At 31.8% G+C, this 22,457-nt stretch overlaps 1 protein-coding gene across 5 annotated transcripts in view; it reads right to left on the bottom strand.

The window, feature by feature from the left end:
• Positions 1–412: 412 nt before the first annotated feature.
• The window catches only part of LOC110452380 (CUGBP Elav-like family member 4), a 105,902-nt gene continuing 83,857 nt past the window's right edge, over positions 413–22,457 (bottom strand). For 4 of the 5 annotated variants that reach the window (XM_021500857.1, XM_021500860.1, XM_021500859.1 and 1 more), the window contains 10 exons: positions 21,250–21,393; positions 20,647–20,806; positions 19,900–20,049; positions 17,861–17,890; positions 16,467–16,559; positions 15,504–15,581; positions 14,884–14,904; positions 14,368–14,511; positions 11,284–11,438; positions 413–7,540 (listed from right to left, as the gene is read on the bottom strand). In XM_021500857.1, the coding sequence (XP_021356532.1) occupies positions 11,311–11,438; positions 14,368–14,511; positions 14,884–14,904; positions 15,504–15,581; positions 16,467–16,559; positions 17,861–17,890; positions 19,900–20,049; positions 20,647–20,806; positions 21,250–21,393 (948 nt within the window). In that variant the 3' untranslated portion in view covers positions 413–7,540; positions 11,284–11,310. The remainder of the gene's footprint in view (positions 7,541–11,283; positions 11,439–14,367; positions 14,512–14,883; positions 14,905–15,503; positions 15,582–16,466; positions 16,560–17,860; positions 17,891–19,899; positions 20,050–20,646; positions 20,807–21,249; positions 21,394–22,457) is intronic. The other variant, XM_021500858.1, reaches the window with a different exon arrangement.

The raw sequence follows: 22,457 nt of genomic DNA on the forward strand, positions 1-22,457 counted from the left end.
CCCTGGAAATTTGGACCCCCTCCCCCCGATATAGGTCTCTGACTCCGCCACTGAAATCAATGTCAATATGTTAAGGTGAAGTCACCTAAAACATATCATGTCAAGTAATATAAATGTGGTATAATTTTAACTATTCATGTAATAAGTACATAGCAAACATTGTCAATATAATGTCGAGATAAAGTCACTGAACAGGACAATGTCAAATAAAGTCATTGTAATATCATTTTCATTTTCCATGTTAACAATACAACGCAAACCCCTGTCAATATGTTGTCCAGGTAAAATCACCGAAAAAGATAAGGTCAAGTACTGTCATTGTGATATAGGTATAAACAAGTGTTATTTCAATACGCTGTCAACAGCATTACGATTTTAACAGAGAATGAAAACACACACAAATCAATTCCTTTATCTATTTTTTATTGTAATGATATTTGTACAGGCGTAATGATGATAGTTGAATCAACTACATGAGTGCAAAAAAATAATTTAAACGTCTCTCTTAAGAGACTAATAATGAAAAATACATCCTATAAACTTGGCCAGTTACACTAACACCATTGTGCTGTATAGACAGCTGGCCCCGACAAAATAATGAAAACATGAGGTACAAATTACAAATGAGAAACGGCTGGATTAATGTTTTCGAAAACCTGGATTCGAATGTCAATACGTCAGTCACATAAGAGATATGAGCACTTGCATATACCCATTCAAATGCACTCAAATGACGGCATTACAAGAGTCTGAATGACAACGTCAACTCAACTTGGTATGGCTCAAACCAAGCAATGGCAGTTACCATGGGTACATGGAAGAGTGTCATCTCCGTGCGTGATCGTGACGTCTAGAAAACCACAAAGATGTTTCAGAAGTTTTACCTTTGCTATTTCCTACATTAAAAATGGAAGCCGAAGTCTTTATTTAAAAATTAGATTGAAAATACACCACACTACTACTGTTTTATACGTATATATATAACAGTTATTGATTCCGAGTAGAAACAACTACACTTTTAGCAACAACAGCTAAAATTTACAATACTAGTACCACCTGTGAAAAGTGCAAGTACCCTGTCCACCAGAGATATTCTGTAGTTAAAATCATGTATGAATAGGTAGCCACGCTATTATTCAGTTAACATATGTGTATGCAATTTATCTTATTTGAATCATTCATTTTAATAAATAGGTATGGTATTCGTTTTCAACAGCATATTTTTGCTGGTGAATATTTGTTTTATGTTTATATATTTGTAGGTCCCCATCATTTAACTTGAAACAATTTAGAATTAAATATGTAAGTTTTGGCGATTTTAAATAAATAAAATTTAGACTGAATTTCTCGCAACGATAGTGATAAAAAGACAGATGTTACGATTCTACGTACGTTGTAGACAACACTTGACACAATACTGATACAGACCACAACCGTAACTATCAAGTTATCTCCCTTGTGATATTCAATCTGGAGTTATTTCCCCTCGATTCAAATCAAATTTCAAATCCATTACTCCATGGTCGAAATTCACAAGAGAAATTATTAAAAAAAAAATGAAAAATATATCAACATATCTTGTTGATGTTATTGTAATGAAGATCTACAATTCACATCTAGTAGAAACACCGAAATTATCTTTAAAATATATTGTCTTATATAAAAATATATAGAGTCTGTCTTTATTTATTTTATCAAAACAGTTCACCACCAAATCTAAATATGTATACATTTTCTGAAGAGAAAAAATACAGGGCCGACCAGACACTAATGAATATCAATTCACATCATGAATATTTATTAACCATCGCTATTTACATATCACGTGACCACCAATTTTCAGAAAACATTTATCCAGCCGTTGGATCCTATTGAATGTAGAAAATAAATGAATCATATCATTTAAAATGTCTGCCTTTTTCAAAATGACAAGTTTGCAAAAAACGCTTGCATTCAAATATATTGATTGTATAAGGTGTCAATGTAGCATATAAAATTAGAAGGGTATGTAAAATACGAAAATTTGACAATACACAACGTATCCAAACATCACTACAATAGTCAAGTGAAATCTGTTTTCGTGAAAGTTTTTTTTTCAAAATCAAATTGTCATGTCAGCGTTTTGCGCACATTGCCATTATTTACATGAAATGTGAGTAACCATCAAATTGTTTAACAGTAAAAACATTGGATAGCTCACATTCTGTTTCAAGGTACGATCATATCATCATGATAATGTCTCAAGATATACAAGTTCAACTTCCGGAACTATAGAAAACAAGAGCTATATTGATTTAAGAATAGCTTAATCTCGATTCATAACAAAAGCATTGTTGTATTTAGGCGGCAAGAGATGATAAACGTATTTACAAATGGTATATTCTCAACAGGATCCACATAGACGCAATGAGCGAGATGGGGATAGGTAAGTTATTCCATGATATATATAATTGAGCTTGTGAATTATATAAGCGAGTTTGTTCTTCTATAGTGAATATACTAGTCTACGAATATACAGGAATTTACTAATCTAACGTTATCTAGTCTACGTTGAAATAAAGATTCAATTACGAGTATGTACTCATCACATGGCACAGGAATAATGTAATTATGCGCCATAATCAATTGACATTCAATACATGATCAGTAATAGACATTTCACATGCGATATTAAGTAACTGACATACTTTAATCAACAATGTTGAAAGTTGCCCAATCTAACATGTGGTAAAAGACAGATCTTATACCAACAAAAAACAGCCAATAATATGACTTACAAACAAAGCTGGCTTGTAGATAGACCAAATCTAGGCCATGAAAATTTGTAACGTTGAGATTGTTCGTCCTCCGCTGCAATAAAGGGTTACAAAACATATTGCACCAATTTGTTGTTAAAATAAATATTGACTAGAAGATGTAACAAATTCGGGATACATATTGCACATAACCATTTCTTACAACAAATTTAATAAATTAAAAACAATGAGAAATGCCTTTCGTTTTCAATAAATAAAACAATTAAAACATTTGCGGATTTCAGAATAACAAGAATATCTACAGTGATTTCTAAACAAAACCGTATCTAGCTTTACCCCTACCTGTATCCATACAAACGGTACATTACCATCAATTTCACTACAACATAAGTTGGAAATAATCGTTAAGTGGACTTATAAGTAAATGTTGATTGTCTCCAAAATAAAAAATGAACTTCACGCGGGAATAAGTGAAAAACGCCATATTGTTTTCTAAATGCAAAAGCAGGTCTTATTTTCTGTTTACAAAAAATAATAATTCCAATGTGATAGGGGACAATTAATTTTAAAACAATATGGTGAGATTAAAAGAAAACTACAAAATTAAGCGTCACTTCACGTATGTTATCTGAACTATCTCGATTAAAACTTATACAAAATTTACTTGCTTGGTTATAAAATGTCTCATTTTAATAACAAAGAGATCTAGACTAACATTTCACGCCGAACAATAAACAAAGAAATTAAAAAATTGTATGATTCGTTTATCTTCCAAAATGTATATGGCATCAATTTAATCTTTCCGGATTTATCAATTTCCTATTTTTTACACAGAATAACGATATTTCCGGATCGTGAGTTTCTTTTGTTCTTATTTTCTGGACTGCTGATAACGAGCTTCCGTTACAAGTTTTCGTCTTTATTAAAATAACCGACAAATCGGGAAAACGTTTACAGAAAATAGTTAATAAACCTTAGCACAATACCGTCAACCACAAAATTTATATAATTTTAAAGAGAAAAAAAAACATGTAGACAAATTTACAATCAATGTTTATCTACCCAATCAAAAGGATGCTAGTTTCGTTCATGATTGTCAAAGGCACCGTTTGTAGTATGAAGCAAAAATAGTTTTCTGAACTTTTTGTTAATTAGCACAAGGTGCGCATGTGACAAAAATATATTCATTGGGAACAATCAACTTATAAATAAAGGAAAAACAACTATATCAGCAATATCATAAACAATAATTACGTTGTTGATTTTCATAACTGATATTTGTCCACTCTGACGCGATTCAACTTAAATCATCACGGAAGATACGGGAAATTGGTTTGAAACAGAAGACATCTTTTATAAATTTGAAATCTTCTAAAGTCATTTAATCAATCCCTTTATCTGTTTACAGTTCTTTTTAACGGTTTTAAGTACCTGACATTTGGGGCATATTACTTCACTTAATGAAATTTAAAAGCACTTTTTCAAATAATTCTATTTATAAATGTTTCAATGAAAACTGTACACAAACACAATTCCACTTTCGTAATAGTTCGTTAGAGTTTTATCTACAGTACATTTCTTTAAAATGTTGATCATTGTCTGAAAATAACTGAGAATAACCAAAGTAGATTTTCTTGTTAGCCAATCAAAACGACAATACGTAATCCATTCATCTCTGCTATACAAGGCAATAACAAATTAATCATTCTTCTTTTAGTCATCCATATGATGCAGATTTACATATCAACAAACTCTACGAGATCTTCAATAACACTGATCCAATTTTATGAAAAAAAGTTATCCTTGAAAAAATGCTTGATTTGAAAGTGGGATTATTAATAATAATAATATCTACAATATTGTTATGTATGTGTGTTCATAATAAAAACATATTAAAACATTTTTTCTGACATCAAGCAATAAATACCTATCTACGTATTGAGATAAAATATATACAGATATTGTGTTCTCATTCACACCACTCTAACTTTAAATTAATTAAATTAACTAATCAATCAATTAATTTAAGAAAAACTGTAAAATAACGAATTCCTGATAAAAAGTTAGGTAACAAATTTGTTTACGTGTCCAACATAACAACCATGTGTTCGGCCAAACGATAACATAGAACAGCTTACAAATAAATAATAATAGTTTATATAACAGTTATGTACGGAAAACGAAACGGTACAAATTTACCAATTAACCAATGCTTGCTAACACACTAGTCTCGTTTAACTCATGTTTTGACGATCACTTAATGAACAGTTACCAGATTTTCCGAAACGTCATACCATATTTAGAAGCTCTCAATGTGTCGTCAAAGATAAATTCAAATAAAACGAATTTCAAAAAAAGATGATATTAAAGACAAGATCGATAGTTATATGAAGAACGTCAGAAAAGACAGACAATAAAGAAAATGGCATTTGAACGATTTCTTATGCAGTTTTAAAAATAGGACCAAACCGTTAATTCGATCTAAATTGTGAAGAGTCTGAAAATTCTTTGAATGACGCAAATACAATATGGCATGGCTTGGAATATAATGTTAAAACATTCTTTAACACTTTCACCGCTGTAGACCATAATGGACTTATCCAGATCAATACATAGTAGAGTTTACTAAGGTTACATAGGGGTGAAAGGGTTAAGTAATTGTCAAGAAATGAGTCTAATGGACAAGTGTGATAGAAAGCAACTGAAACATTCTAGAGGTATTCCCTTCTTACGTACAACAGAAACAATGTAAGAAAACATGTTTATCCATTGAATATCATTAAGAAAATTTAAATATTATTTCCCCATCCTAGTTTCCTTCGTGATATATCCCCAGTGTGAAAATACTCAAATTGAGTACATACATTTACTTTTTTCCTGTTCAAGGTTAAGATTTTTTCCATTATATTATCCTGAATTAATTATTTGATTATTTTCTTATATTTTTTTCCATTATAATATTTGAAGTATAATTCCGATTCATTTGTAGTGTTTTAACTAACACGTATGCCTTTTTTCTGTCCTAGAACGTTACAATTGGCGTGCATACATCACTTGAATTCATTCAACTTACATTTTCCCTTAAATGAGAGCACTATTTGTGTGGTAGTCAGTATACCATTGTTTTATTGTGAAGAATTTCACGAGATGGAAAAACATGAAACTGTGCAGAGAGCATATGTCAGCAAAATGTTACTAGGAAAAGCTAAGAAATCTATCTATTGATATAAACTATTTATACTGCAGATGTTCATTATTTGATACAGAAAGGCTCCTCTTGGGTGAAACGTGTATATATTTTAAAACTTGATGCAAAATTGTTACGGAATGCAAAATTGTATTGACTATGTACAAAAAATTATCTTCTTTCTCAATCATCAGAATCTTTGTCCCCTTTTTGTTAAATTAAAATGAGAAAAGCCATTAATATATACCTGACACATCACATTTAAGTGAAATACAACATTCATTTTTCGTGATGTCACAGAGGTCAAATATAACCTGATTGTGATGTCACTTAAGACTCAGGTTACATTGAAACCCGGTTGTGATGTCACATCATATACCGATCACCCTTCATCCCAGGAGCGATGACGTCACTTATTATATATATATACAAATATCTATGTATTAATGGTCCAGAAGAACAGACATAAGTGTGACGTCATGCTGGTTAAAATGAAAGGTGATCAATTACATGAACTAAAACATCCTACTGTCATGGTCATCTTGACAACACTGAATGCTTCCATGGTTACTCCACGCACAACAACCAATAGGAAAACGTCTCTCATTTTGGAAACTTTTGTAGAAACATTATACTCACGGACACTTTCTTTGACAATTACTACTAAACGTTTATCGTATATAACACCGTGTCACAGATTTAAATAGAATTTAAAATGGAATGTTTTGAAAAACTGAATCCATCAAAATAGTAAAGGGGACAAAGACCTGAGTAACAAAAGAAATCATAAAAATGTAAAATATATAAATATGATAACATGTTATAATCAATTTAATCGAAGATAATAACTTCGTATTCTCTTTTCATCATAAAGATCCAATGAACTAAACTAATTCATAAAATATGTAATAGAAGCGAGGTGGGTCATCCTAGCAGGCTAGTATGTAATTATATATACAACATAATTAGGCATTGCAAAGGTACATTCTCGAACCCTTTTCCTACAAAGTATGTCTACATGAATATGGTGTTTCCGTATTTACTCAAATGCACCATTAACTTTTATCAACTAATCGTGTAGTTTATTTGGCGGATGGTCTTTCAATAACAGACACATATGCTGTTTGTGTAAACCAATCATGGGTGAATAATTACACACCCCATGTTTTGCCTTTAATGAACTGGCAGTAAATATAGTGATGATCCTTCAAAATACATGTTAAATGATTCTCAGATCATACAAATTTCACGTATGTCATTCAGTTATATGTGTGTGACACATTGAGTAGAAAAGGTGCTCGCAATCTACCTTTGGATGCCTACAATATCAACATTTTCATTGACAAATGGTGGGCGTTTTAACATTCAGTAAATTATTTCAATAACAGTATGCAATTAAAATAATCATACCAAATTGTAATATGATATATATATATATACACGACTAATTTGTTTTCTAGACTGTTCAGCAATCGTATATAGGCTTTCCCTAAGCCTCTGTGTGTTAGCTTTAGTCTGATCCCAAGTGACTGTACTGACTTCGGGAATAATTTGATCTGTCATGAAGTTGCCTCCTTGTTCGTCTTTTACACCACACCTGAAACGATATAAAAATATAATCATTTGTTTATAAAGTTTCTTTTTAATATGTACATGTCAACGCTAACAAAAAGTAGTATATCTAACCTAGCATTGGTAATCGTATATATACAATGCAGCTTTCCGAAATAAAGTGAATGCATTTTAAGCATAACAAGACTGTTTTGTATATTTGGAAATCCATTTATTCGGATTGCAACAATCCGAATGTTTTTTTCTGATTTGATTTAACCCCAAATTTAGCGAAAAGTTTTTTTATTCTTTGTTTCTTTTTCCCTGCTTAGGACGCAAAACCTGTTAATATGGACTTATTTTGAAAGTTTAAAATAAATATAAGTCGACTTCATTGGAATCAAAGTTTCCATTTTAACAAAATGATAAACAAAATTATTTCAGAAGTTTTCGCATGATATACACTAAATATTCCAACAGTTGTTCAATACAAAAATGAATCAGTTCGATTCGATTTTGTATGAAAACAAAAACAAAATATTTTATATTGTTTTTACAAATGCACAGTTAGCCGACATCTTGGTCAGTAATACTGCGCTGAACATACACATATATAACCTTTGTTATACCAGTATAGAAGAACATCTCTCTCCGGCAAACAACTTGCATATATTTTAACAATGCCATACACTGTAAAGTTTCCATGTCAATTCGGTACCATAACAGGTTTACAATTTTAACAGATCATTTAAAAGATCGATTAAGCAATGATTATATCTTATATACAAATTAAAACTTCTTATTCTTGTAAGTTATTAATTGTCTGGAATCATCATTATGGGGATACCAACATTACAATATCGTACTCGTCTATTTTCTAATAAACAGACTGAAGAAAAGGGTTAAAAAGTCGCATGCAAAGAACCGATACAATATTTAAACTATCACAAATTTCTGCACAACAATTTAACCCTTTCATACCCCAAATACTGAATATACAGCGGTTTTTATTTGGGGTGGTTCCTTCGGCATTTAAGGCTGGCTAATATTCAAACGTATTTGAAACGACAACTATTGTTTCTATAGAGAGAATGTCCATACACAGGTGACTGATGACGTTGTATACCCATTTGAGTGTGTGATTGACAAAATTTGATCTACAGTCCTCCGCCGGTAGGTTTTACTTGAAAATTCACTAACTGGAACTGATATATATATCATAATCAATCACTAGGAACTGGAATTTTTTCTCCCATAACATCAAACGTATGCAAAGAGGATGGATTTTGATTGGCATCGATTTGTGTTTTTTTCGTGATGTTATCTGATCGTACAAATCTTGAGATCGGATAGAACTAACATCTAGTTATGGGAAAACAGCATATTGAACTTAATGTCGTAATAACATCTAGTTATAGGAGAAATATAATCTGGAACTCATATCATGACAAAGTCTAGTTATAGGATAAATAGAAAATGAAACTGTTTGTCTCCATCAAATTCATTTGATTTCGTAGTCATTGTCCTTTTGCACATACCTATTTCTTTCTAAGAAAGGGGGCGAAAACGAATAAAAATAAACTAAATGTAATCTTCCAATTGAGGTTATGACTTTACTTTCCTGAAAGGGCAGAAAGGGCTAATTGATAAATGTTCAAGGTGATCCAGCAACAAGCCAAAAGTGTGTTAAGCAAAGAGTGAAGGTTAAAACTGTTTAATTACCAATAATGTAATGATAACGAATATAATAACAACGTTCCCACAACACTCTCATGTTCACTGTTCACACAAGTATTAGGAGAAAATTACAGCCATCACAGAATCAATACCTACACTTCCGCATTATACAGCCAACATACTAAACGGGTGTTTTAGAACGTTTAAATTACGCCTGGGAATATTCATATCTTTTCCAGTATGGAACTTTGCGGAAAAAATGTTTGGGTTACTTGATGTATTCGTCCAAAAAAAAACAAGTTACGCTTGTATACCTGTAACTCCACCATTTAACACCCAACCCCTTTTTTAACTTTATAAAAGAAAAGAAAAATTGAAAAAAAAAAATCCATGATATTCCGAGTTAAATTTGCAGTTTAAGTGTGTTTCGATAAGCAAGACATTTATCCAATCAATAAAACATTTTGCAAATACATTCCTTATTATTTAAAAATAATTCTGAGTTTCGATTTTGTTTAATGACTTCCGGTGTGTTACTTTCAACACCGGTGTTTGATACATTAACTGTTTTGCGGAAATGCAGACACCACGTCATGAAACGTCACCTCAATCAACATTTAATTGTTGAGTTCACGGTAATTAAACACACTGTATGCTACGGATTTCAATTGATTTTTCAACAGTTTCAACTGTTTTGACAAATGTGTCCTATTATCTTAGGACTTATTATATTCAGTAATATTTGATTGGATATTAATAAAAGACCCAATGAAAATGATACAGAAATAATGGATACTAATAAAAACAAAATGTATCAAAAATATTTAATACAATCGTTATTATATAGTCCAAATCATTGAACCTAAAGTGATGAAATTGAAGATTTTTTTTCTTTCTTAATTACGATGTATTTGTTCTCAAACATTTAGTCTCCAAAAAAATAAATAGAAACAAAATCGTAGCATACAGTAAAACAAAATAAAAAATGGATTACAATCAAATCAGAAATTCAACTGTGGTAGCTAAAGTGAATATGTATAATGATGGCAATTGTAATAAATACACTAAAATATGTAATAGAGAGCACAATCACATGATGTTGTCAACCAACCAGAAAGCAACACGCTGGCACCAATTATATTGTTACTACACTGAAAGAAATCTACACATTGTTTACAAAATATCGCCATGACAACTGAACACCTTTAACCCAACCAGCCAATCACTTACTCCGACACGTTGAGGTGGCTATACCTTACAACCAACCAGGGCTCAGTTCTCTTAGGAGAATGAGAGAGACAGCAGGATGCTAAAGAATATGGTACAGAAAATGTGTATGGGAAATTGTTTAATAGAATAGGGATGATAGCAAAATCCTCGGTAGTCTAAAAATAAGTATGCATGAATCTTGAAATCAATATTTTGCTAACTTTTGTCCTGAACATTTCTATGAATACCATGGCCCTGATATTTGGATATTTAATTAATGGTTGTTTTTAATAACAAATCAATACACGAACTCGTATTTTAGAAGTATACATTAATTACACTTGTTGTACTCTCGACATAAAAGTGTCATCATCATATCGTTATATCTTGTTCAAACTGATATGGGTGATTCTATTCATTTCATGTGTACATAGGCTAATGGATAATATTTATAAAGTTTCGATAAAACTGAAACTTTAATTCTTCCTAATAAAACTTTTTAGGATAAATTTTACATGATGACTGTTATAAATATTCAGCATTTTTGGAAAAATGATTTTTAACATATATTTAAAAAATATATATTTTCAATATGCATTTCATTAAGAATGGATTGCAAGTTGACAAGTAACAAAAATACAATGTATCATACTAACAACGCCTGATGAACATGTACCATTTTACCACGTTCTCTGTAGATAAAACGCACTATGATTCAAACATTATCATACCACGTGTCCGGTACATTTTTAAAAATAAACAAATACGTTGATGTCATCTTTATTATATATGGTTTATGCATTGAAAGTATACCAACTGACAAACTATTCCGGATAAGTAGATTATGGATCAGATTATGGATCGTTCAGGGGATATAATATTTCACAAAAAAGCTGAACTTACCAGATTATCTCCCTTCATATAAGATTCTTAGTATGGTCTGTTAGCATCTTTTGGGCGCTTGAGTTGAACTTTTAGGCGCTTCATTCCTATCTGGAAACCATTCATCGCCTGAATAGCGGCTTGTGCACTTGTTGGGTTATCGAAACTCACAAACCCTAAAAAAATAAAATCAGTAATATTATATACAGAAAATTTCTAATACGCTATCAATGTAACAGTGAATGGCTTCCTCGTCTTCTTTTTTACATTTTTCTTACAACTTGATAGTTAAAATCAAAAAATACAGTTATCGTTAACAAAGATAATATTTAAATCCCATTTTTACGACATATATCATAGTTCTTTTCATGATATTTTACTGACGTAGATACAATTTTTAACATCAGAACAACTGAATTTCATGGAACATTGCTTAATTTGAATTCTATATCGAAGTTTGTGTGGAATGGAGCTTGACTTTTTCAAATTCAAAATTTGATTGGGGATTTTTAGAGAAACGAAATTTAGAGCCGTGTTCCAGATCCGTACTATTAATTGAGAACTGACAACTTCCTCTTTACACACAATAGCCTGTATTGGGAGAAATTTCATTGATGTTTACATTAGAACGTGTACTCATGGCCTTTTTTTTAATCGATTTATATGATGTATTCAAGTCTTCAATTCAGTGGCATGGTAACATAAACAGCAATGATGTTATCCTTCCAAATATGAATCTAAGATGGGGAGTTGATAAATTAACTCTTCTCGGGATAGATTTCCATGTAGATCTTTACAAAATACCTAAAATAAACTTTGATACAAAAACAGCTAAACTCAAGCTCACGCCTATTGGTAGAATTAATATTATTAAATCTTTATTAATATCTCAGAGAGATCATCTGTTTATTTCCTTATCTAATCCATCTGAAAACTTTATAAAACAGCTCAATTCTGTTCTTTTCATTTTTTTAATGGAATAGCAAAACTGATAAGATTAAACGGGACATAATTATTCAAATTTATCAAGAAGATGGGCTTAAAATGGTTAATTTAATGTCTTTTATTGAAGCTCTGAAAATAAATTGGATAAGAAGGTTTTTTTTAGATCAGAAGGTAAAGGGGTAAGCATTTTAAAATCTTGTGTTAATCCTCATATCTTGGCTTACTCAGGTAACGAGTACTTAAATGGAAAAAAAGAAAGTGCAAAAATGTGTTTTAGAAAGATGTGTTTAGAGCATGGTATAAATTAAGAGCAAAAGAGGAGCTGTTTAAAAATGGGAACTTTTATCTACTTAAGACAATGGTATAATAAAATAGTTTATGTTGGGAATGAAGTTGTTTTTTATCGTACGTGGTTTAAAAATGGGATTTTGATAATTAATGATTTGTTAAAAAACAACACAGACTACTCTTTCTGGTCTTTTTACGAATTTTGTGATCTACATGGTACAATTACTAACTATTTAGAATATCATGGTTTGATAACAAGTATAAAGAATTATCTGAAACAATATAATTTGCCAAACAAAAATGAGATATAACCAAATATACCGTTACATCTTGTAAAAAATTTAAAGAAGAAAAAGCCATCTCAAGACTTCTAAAATATGCTTATCAGAAATAATGCATCAATAACTGCTCAAACAAAATGGGGGACTATATTCGACTATAATCATGAAACTTGGGGGAAAATATATGCTATTCCTTTCAGGGTAACAAAAAATACAAAATTGCAATGGTTGCAATTTAGAATTAATCATTATTTTTTAACAACCAATTCTTATTTATACAAAATTGGACTTTTAAATAACCCACACTGTGTTTTTTGTATCATAGAAAGGAGACAATTACCCACATTTATGCGAATGCAGGGATGTACAAAAATTTCTAATTTCTGTTCCTTTCTCACTAAATAAAGAATCAATGATCTTTGGTTTTTTCAACCAAACTGGAATGTATACAAGAATTGATAACGAAGTTACTCTGTTCATTAAACAATATATATGCAAAACCAGATGTTTTCATAAGTCACTTAATGTGACGGCATTAGTCAATTCGATTCAAGTTACTATAAGGTTCAGAAATATATTGCTCGTGGTAAAGGGGAACAATGTCTTAGAAGATTTATTTTGAATGGGAAAAATGGTTAAGATTAGTAGAACTTGGCCTCACCTAACCCTGAGTCTTATGACTATTTATATTAATTAGTAGGTGTTATTATCCTGCTTACTCCAACCCGTCCTATTCATGTTTACAAGCAGCATAAACTAAATTGGAATCTCACTTGTCAATGAATATTTCCTTACCTATATTTACCACTCTTTCTTTTTGTATTTTACATTGTCTCCTGTCGGTATCTATTCAATTAGAATAAGCAGCAATGACTGCTGATGCAAGTATACATCAGTACAGTGTAAGTCATATTTGTGTTTTTTGAACGATGCAGGCTGGGCCAACTTATTACTATCTGTCTTTGATGGTTACATACAGGAACAAATATACTTTAAAACAAAATACTGACAAAGGCTCACAGCAGTTATTTTTATCTATTTTTATTTTTACTTTTACTGAAATTGTCTCTCTTAGTGCTCTTTGTCCATTTATTTTGTCTCTCTATGTGTGAAAGTGCGTGATAACTGAATGTGTCTTGGTGATTGTATATAATCGGATGATGAGGATGAGGATGATGATGACGAGGATGATGATGATGATAATATCAATAGTCGATGTGTGAATGTGTGGATGGGTGTTAATGTGATGTTCTGTACAATGTACATAAACAGAAATATCAGTAACATTAGATTTATCATTACACCATACAAACAAATGCATGTTCATAGTAATAATTAGATTGAAGATATAACATACCATACTAGCGACTGCCAAGTACTTATGAAAAACACATTGCTTACAGCTCAAACCAAATATCGCTAAACATGATGTTTTATTACACCGTGAAAGAAGGGCACAGCTTACCAGTGATGCACCAAACCTTTGCTTCTTGTTTAAATTTGGGACCAACTGATAAAGCAAAATGTCTCGGGAGTCTTGGCGGAACGAAAAAGTTAAGTTCATAATTAGAACGAGGCTAGTGGTACTTACCGAAGCACTTGCTCTGATTGGTCGCCCTGTCGACGTACACTTTTGCACTGATCACGTTACCGAACGGCATAAACATCTGGGCCAGTTCGGCGTCCCCAAACTCCTGGGGAAGATGATAAATGAAGAGGTTGCATCCCTCGGGTCCTGCAGGACAGAAATGGGAGGTTAATTTATATTCACTTCAATTAAGTAAATATTCACATCTCGTTTAGTTAGCAATTAATAATCCAAATTTTTAAAGTAAACTTGTCCAACAAATCCAGAGGTAACACATTTTTTTCGCGGGGTTCTAATTTTCATGACTTTTGCTATGTAACCCGATATAATGACTACCGTTGTAACTCTGCGAAAATTACGGACACAAAACAAAATATTTTTACAGTCTATCTTTTTCATGGAACGAAATAATACAACTGCATTTGTTTATCTGATAGAAATAGCCAACGTCAGTGATATGCAGTAGTATTCAAATACATCTGTAGCAAATAAATGAAGCACGAAATACAAAATACATACCTTGACCTCCTATGTAAGCCCCTGAAAGAAAAACAAATATTATCATTATTTCATTTATGTGTCTAAAATACATCAAACACTACAGTCAATGGTATCAGTGTGTCTCGTCATTATACCTTAGCATACTGTTCGTCAAAACGTAGCAAGAACAACCGGTAAACGTCAACCGAAAAGTTCGGCAAATTGAATGTTTACATTTTTGGATACATTACGTTCTGACTAATATACACCTAGTGTGTCCAAACATGCAAATATAAAAATTGTCGATATTTGTATTTGACTGCCGTCGTTCAATCTCCAATTACATGTGTATAGTTTTGCGGTAATAAAGATTTATCGCAAATATTTTTAACAAAATATTAACAAGTCTTCATTTTCAAGAAAAACACGAAACATTCCCTAGTGATATTGAAATAAGTATTTAATAAAACATATCTAATGGTACAATCGTTTTTGTAAAAACTCGTGTGTTATATTGTCTTAACGATTTTATTTTCAGTAAGACCCAGAGCTAAATGTCAGGTAATTGAATTTCACACTTTGTTTTCTGAGGGGCTGCTATTAAAAGCCTGACCCCGGTCTTTATGCCTTGTGAACCCGGAATGGTGAAATGAACATACCTTCTTTTTGAGTAGCGGGAATAAGTGTGGCATGCTGCGCCAAAGCCTGCTGCATTGTGGGGTAAGCAGCCGGGTAAGCTGTAATATAAATATGTTGATGCTAACTAATATCTTTGTGACGTCACTGGAAACAATGAAATGACGAAACGATTTAAATACGGTCGTTTGCAAATACATAGAGAGAGCTTTATCATGCAGCTACGAAAACATGGTTTGCGATATTGATCTTATATATATATATTTGTATACATAAGATATTGACATTTTCCTGATGAATATGAATTTGATAGTCATTCTTATAAATGAATGATAAGATGATTATAGTGTCACATTTCAGTTCTGTAAACAAAGGTAGTTAATAGAGTAATCCAAACGATCAAATTTCGACTTTTCCATTAAGCTAAGGGTACTGTCACGTTAAATTAAATCATTACCATGCCAATAATGAAATACATTCATTCAAGACATTTTCAAAAGAAATACGTCATACAAGTTACAAGTTGCCATATTTTTGACAGAATTGTAGTTGTTCGAAGCTTGAATGTTTAAAAATAGAAAGGAAAACGAACAACCAAAACTGCCGGGGTCGAACCGGGAACTTTTACATTACAAAGCCTGCACCTTACCAATATTGCCATACAGGAATTATACACGCAAAACATCAAATGGGTGTCCAATTCATGGGCCATAAATCATATGAAACATTGACACGGAAAGTTACCTTTAGCCAGAAAAAAAATCTACATTTCTTCATCTTTTATAAAGAGGGGGTTGTGCTCAACGTCAATAAGACTGAGAGAGTGGAACTCTTCTTTGCGATTCAAACTGATGCAATGGTACCCTTTACCTTAACCCATTCACCCCTGAAGACATATTTGAACTCTTCCAATTCAAAGCTTGGAATAGTTCATTATTAAATTCCAGTGGTGAATGCGTTCAGTAAGGTGTAAACAATTGTCTCACCTATTCCCGCGTACGGCTGGACACTAGCGTATGCTTGTAGGGGATCACCATTGGCCATAGCTTGTGCTGCAAAGGGCAGAAAAGTGTTACGTGCTAAAAAATGAAGAGAAAAAGGAGAAACACTGTCATAACTCGATTAGTCGTTAGTAAAAAGGTAAAACGAAAGTACGAGCATTTCTCTATCATAATATATCTTAAGTGACAACGACGACATACATGTCAGTTAGTAAAATACATATTTAGTATAAAATAATGCAGTTATTTGATAGTTATAGCAAATTGCGACAAATTTGTTACTTATACGGTTAAAGTTTACATGTGTTGACTATGGGGAAACAAAGCATGCAGTTTTACTGAACAAATATCACGAGCACCGAGTTTGAATTAGAGTACTATAATAATTTGTTAAATCTGTTTTTACTTGAATTAATGGGAACACACCTTGTTATGAATTAATCTTAATCGGATTCTACCATTTCTAAAGAATATTTCATACAGCTTTATACACATATTACGTCATTCACATTGATTTGTTACAATATGTAATATATTAATAAAACATGTATAAATAACCAGTGCCCCAAATCGAAGTGCAAAAATACTTATCATGATATATACAGTTACAATATAGATACCAAAGCGAAACTGAGACATCGTTGGGTAAATATCCTATTAATTACATACTTAATTATCAGTTAATTACTAAATATAGAATACTAAATGAAGCATATATTGATTGTTACAGATATAACTAGTTTAAACACATGGCTATAGTTGTGCTACTCCATATTCATGTTATATCTATATTTATGTAAAATTATTGAAATATTATTATAATTATTTCAAAACGAAATTCACACCAAGAAACTTGTGTATTTGTTGTCCATGAGTTGGACTTTGTACTTGTTATGATCTATGACACAATAGTGAGGTCTTGAAGAACTTACTTAAAGAAGTACCGTTATCATTCGGGTAATTCTGAATAACTAAAATATACAATTTTCAATATGTTTCTTTGGTATATCGGGGCACGAGAGGATGAATTCCCTATTTGCGGAGGACATATTACTCTTCAAACCGTACGAGTTTGTCCCCTTTTCAATAAATATTTTTTTCTGTATTGTGTTACATTTAAAGTTTATGACGCATTATATAATTATATGTTTTAGAATTTAACCCATTTGAGAAACAGCCTGATCGATAATTAAAGCCTATAATATTTGCTATAAGTTAAGAATTCCATGCACAATGCATTCCATTCCCTTATTATTTTCTTACAATCTAAGTCTTAAGACAATAAAATGTACCAATATTATAAAGGGAAGTGACTCGTACAATGGGGAGATAACTCTGTATTTCGCAAACAGGGAATAAGTGAGGAACGGACAATATACCTGGTAAGATGTAGGCAGAGGTACCGTTATCTGGAAGGAAAATATAAACAACATAAGGTCACGTGATCACATTTTTTTTGTCTGGTTTAGCACGTAAATGATCACATCACCATAATAACCTATTATTATTATATACATATAAAAGATAATTCATTTGTAACGAAAACAATCCGATCGTACAAATGTAGCAAAATATTAGATAGCTATAAAATGTGTTGGAAATCGCAATGTTTCTTTATAACTCAATGATGTCTCAAATTTGGTTGTGCACAGAACGAAAAACAAACACATACAGACACAACACATATACCCCTGCATACAATTGGTTCAGTGTTGTATAACTCCACACCAGATAATCTAAACATCATGATTGAATATCCATAACTTTTCGTGATGGTTTATATGTCATATACGCTATTTAAGGTTCCTATTGTGTCAATGTAAATTTGATAAATCTCCTCTTGTTATTTTTCATATATTTTCATTTAGTTTGAATATCATTTACATTATTTCATTAATGTTACGACAGTCGAAACACTGAGTAGTGTATATTCTATTTTGTTTTAAATAGAGAAGTTATCATTTCGCTTGTACATTCATCCATAATACATGTAAACATGATCTCTGTACACAAAATTGTACACAACATTTGTGTACGTGAACACAACATAAGTGTACGTGTACACAATATTTGTATACGTGTACACACTATTTGTATACGTGTACACAATATTTGTATACGTGTACACATTATTTCTGTACACAACATATTGTAGAAAAAATCTATATTTGGACACACATTTGTGAACATTTCATTCGTACACAAGTTATTGTAAACAACACATTTTGCACACAACACACTGTAAAATACATACAAAACACACAAAAAGAAAGTTTGCCGTGATCAGCTAGTACTGTATCGCAAAAACCAAGCCCGGCTGTTAAACTCAGAGTTTATCAGAGAGTTAGTAACACAGCATATATTATAACCGTGACACTCTTGTTGTTGAATTGCTTTCAACTATAATAATCATGATTCATATTGCTATACATACTATATTCGCATTCAATCTTGCAAATTATTTCTTTATGACTTATAGAAATATATGAATTTCCGCCGCATGTAATTCGCAAGAATAAGATAAATATGAAGAAGTAATTTTCTACACGGAATTTTCTTATATTATCTATGAATGATAGTTTACTTAATCAGCTTATTACATTATTAACGTATATCATTTAGTAAAACAATATATGAAAAATGTTTCGATTCATGATATTTACTCCTGGATAATTTAACGCGAAAGTACGCATCTATATATATTTAAAATAAGTGTTTCAAAATTTAACACCATTCATTTAGTCTAGTTTAAATAACATTTTTGAAATTTCCTCTCAGATCACTACAATTCTTCATATATTAAAAAACAAAAAACAAAAAAACAAATCAAAAATTAACAGCCGGACTTAATGCTTTCCGATAAGCTGTAAATAGCTTCAGTGATAAAACTTACCTGCCTGATGGCAGATTGTTTTTGCTATATTCAGAATTTTGTTTCTCCATAACCGGAAATACGTGTTCAGGATTGATTTATGTAAAGTATCATTACCCTAATAACACGTTAAGGCCAACCATGTATTGGTGACATCCCAATTAAAACTAAACATATAATACGGATGCCACGATATTTAAATGATTAACTACTGTATAACGGGGACATTTCGCTCAGTAAAAGAAATCGCCCTTTGCCAATAAAAACAGTGATGCTGAGTGTTCATTTCGCCCTTCACAGGTAATTTCTATATAGTGTATGTTGCTTTATTCGCTGTCATGATAAAGTAATAAGAGAGGGCGAAAAAAGACGTAAAGTAAAATTGCAGCGAAAATTTCAAGGTATGCAGCAGATACTCAGAATCATTCACGTTTCTGCATGAATCAAAATGAAAATAAAATTGACTTTTGTGTGACTTTCAGGCAATGATACTTCATAAACGAAATCCTGACAAGTTTTGAGTAGTGTTAGAGCTAAAATAATTACCTGCGTAATGGGGGATTCCATTGGCATATATTTCTTGTGCCTGACCATTGGACTGTGACATCTGGAAACTAGCCACGGCAGTGGGGGACAGAACGCTTGGTGGTCCACCGTTCAGGGTGGGAGTACCTGATCGCGGGCAAAATTCAAAGTCTACATATCAGTATAAAACCCATTGCTAAGGTTAGTAAAGGGTTAGGTTTATTCAAATCGGGGAGTTTCTGTCTAAATTATTAAAATATTGTCATAAATAGCAACAAATGTATAAAACATTACAATATTCCCTGATGAAAATAATGTCTAGATATTAAATGTTATTTTTTTTAAACCCAAATGTACTACTCCCTGTATGAGTGCTGGCGAAACTCTACTGTAGCTTAAATTCAACATCCTCTTTTACAATTATTAAAACATGACAAAACGTCATTTTTGTGCACGTTCTATTTTTAGATGCATCGAATTATGTTCATTTTTAATTCTAGTTTTGTAAGACTTTTTTTCTTTAGACATGGAAATATTTATAACGTGCTGAATTTCGATAAATATTCATCAAGCAACAGTCGACAATCTTGTTCATCATGCTATTCAAATAGCTAGTAAACAGTATGATTAACTACATATTTTATATTTAACATTACAGTCTGATCAAACTGGTTGTTAATCGATATAACAGATTCTGATTTATGAAATACTAGCAGCCTATATCCTACACGGGTGATAATTTGGGTGATAAAACGCCTCAATACTCACCACTGGCTACAAGGGACGCGGTGGTGGGTGTCAGGGCTGCTGTGGAGATTCCATTAGGGGCCGTTAGTCCGCCGACCTGAGGGATGTGAGCTAGCGTTGTTACTGGGCTTGTCAGGTAAGGGCCCTGAGACGCGGCGGCCGCAACAATGGCCGCTTGTTGCTAAAAATAGAATCACAATTAAAAACAATTGTCGCTTAAATCATCAAAAACAAATCTGATCAGAAAAGTTCCTTAACATTTTTACTCAAATTTACAAAATAAAATTTCTTCTTTGTATGATCTGGGCCTAGTTTTCAATGTCTCTTTAGCATAACGAGTCAAGGATAACAGTGAAAAACTATAAAAGTGTGTTTTGATGACCATTTTTAAAACTTATAATAAAACTTTTTTGAAAACATACGGATTTAAAATTTCGTAAACTTAAATGCAACTATAATTATCAAATTTCTTTGTATTTCGAACTGTAAAAAATAACAAAATTTGCCAATGTATACAACGTAGCAAATAACATAATTAACCTTGACGTTCCTGACGCTGGTGATATACAAAAAATAAAGAAATAAAGAAACGTTCGAGATCCTCTGGAATTATCATATACTCACCTGTGCAATAGCACCATAAGCACCAATCTGTGATAGAGCGAAGGGATTGAGGAGACCAAGAGGGCCAGCCATCTGTTGCATCCTTCGGAGTTGTCGTTCCTTCTCTGTGTCAGCAAACTTGACTACAAGGCTTGAAGAGGCACCCTGCCAAATAATAACAAGTCATATAGTCAATGGCAAACCAATTATACATAAATATACGAGAGCATTTTGTGAGCCTTTTCTTAAAACATGATACTTCAAATGCTGGAGTATTTTAGCAGTATTTTGATAACTTGTTTGTTTCCCGACATGATCATGTTAAATAGAACAGAATTCAAAATGGATATCTCAACGAAATAATTTTTGCAATCTCGAAAACCATACAGGCATTTACCGCACAAAAGCTTAACACTAAAGAAAAAAAATGTTCAAAATGTGTCTATTTTAATCGCATGAAAAATAATGTGTTAGTATTTGATTGAACATTCTTTATACACGACTTATATCTTAAAAATGTCACTTATAGAAAAATAAAACCTGGTGATGTAGCTAGTACTAATAGATATATACTGGCTAAAATGGATCTCGCAAATGAAGCTCCTCGTTATGACTTAAATTTTATGGAACATACCTTATCTTGTTTTCATCTCCAAAGATGAATATTGTGTTTATCATTCAGTTTCGTATTTAACTATTTTATCAAAAGAAAAAAGAAATATTCAAGAACCGTAAAACATATTTTTAAAGGGAGATAACTCGTGAGTCATAATTTGGCTTTCGGCATTTTTAAACTTTCTCACTTGTGTTTTGTTATATTGCGTTAAAATTTCAAATTTGAGGACGGTACGTAGTTATCTCCCATGCATTGTATCTCAATATCATATTTTGTTTCTATTGCAATTTTCTTTCGGTTCATATTGTTATTTAATTTGAAACAAAGTTTTTCAATAAATGAATAAAACATTTAAAGAAAGAAAATCCTAGTTAACTCATTCACCCCTATTTTTATAAACTGGACTTGCCCTGTCCTTGATTTGGTAAGGTTCAAATTGGCACGTTAGGGGTGAATGGGTTAAGTATCCCGTGAGAATCAACCATAAGTTTCATGTATACCAAATTAAAATAGTACACGTTAAAATATTGAAAAGGCTCAAAAATATTCCATTCGTGTCGACCCGGCTACTCCGGGCGGTTTAGGTTAGGGAGCAAATTCTCTTCCAATTCGC

The sequence above is a fragment of the Mizuhopecten yessoensis genome, unplaced genomic scaffold, assembly GCF_002113885.1.
Source record: "Mizuhopecten yessoensis strain PY_sf001 unplaced genomic scaffold, ASM211388v2 scaffold6647, whole genome shotgun sequence".
Taxonomy (NCBI): Eukaryota; Metazoa; Mollusca; class Bivalvia; order Pectinida; family Pectinidae; genus Mizuhopecten; species Mizuhopecten yessoensis.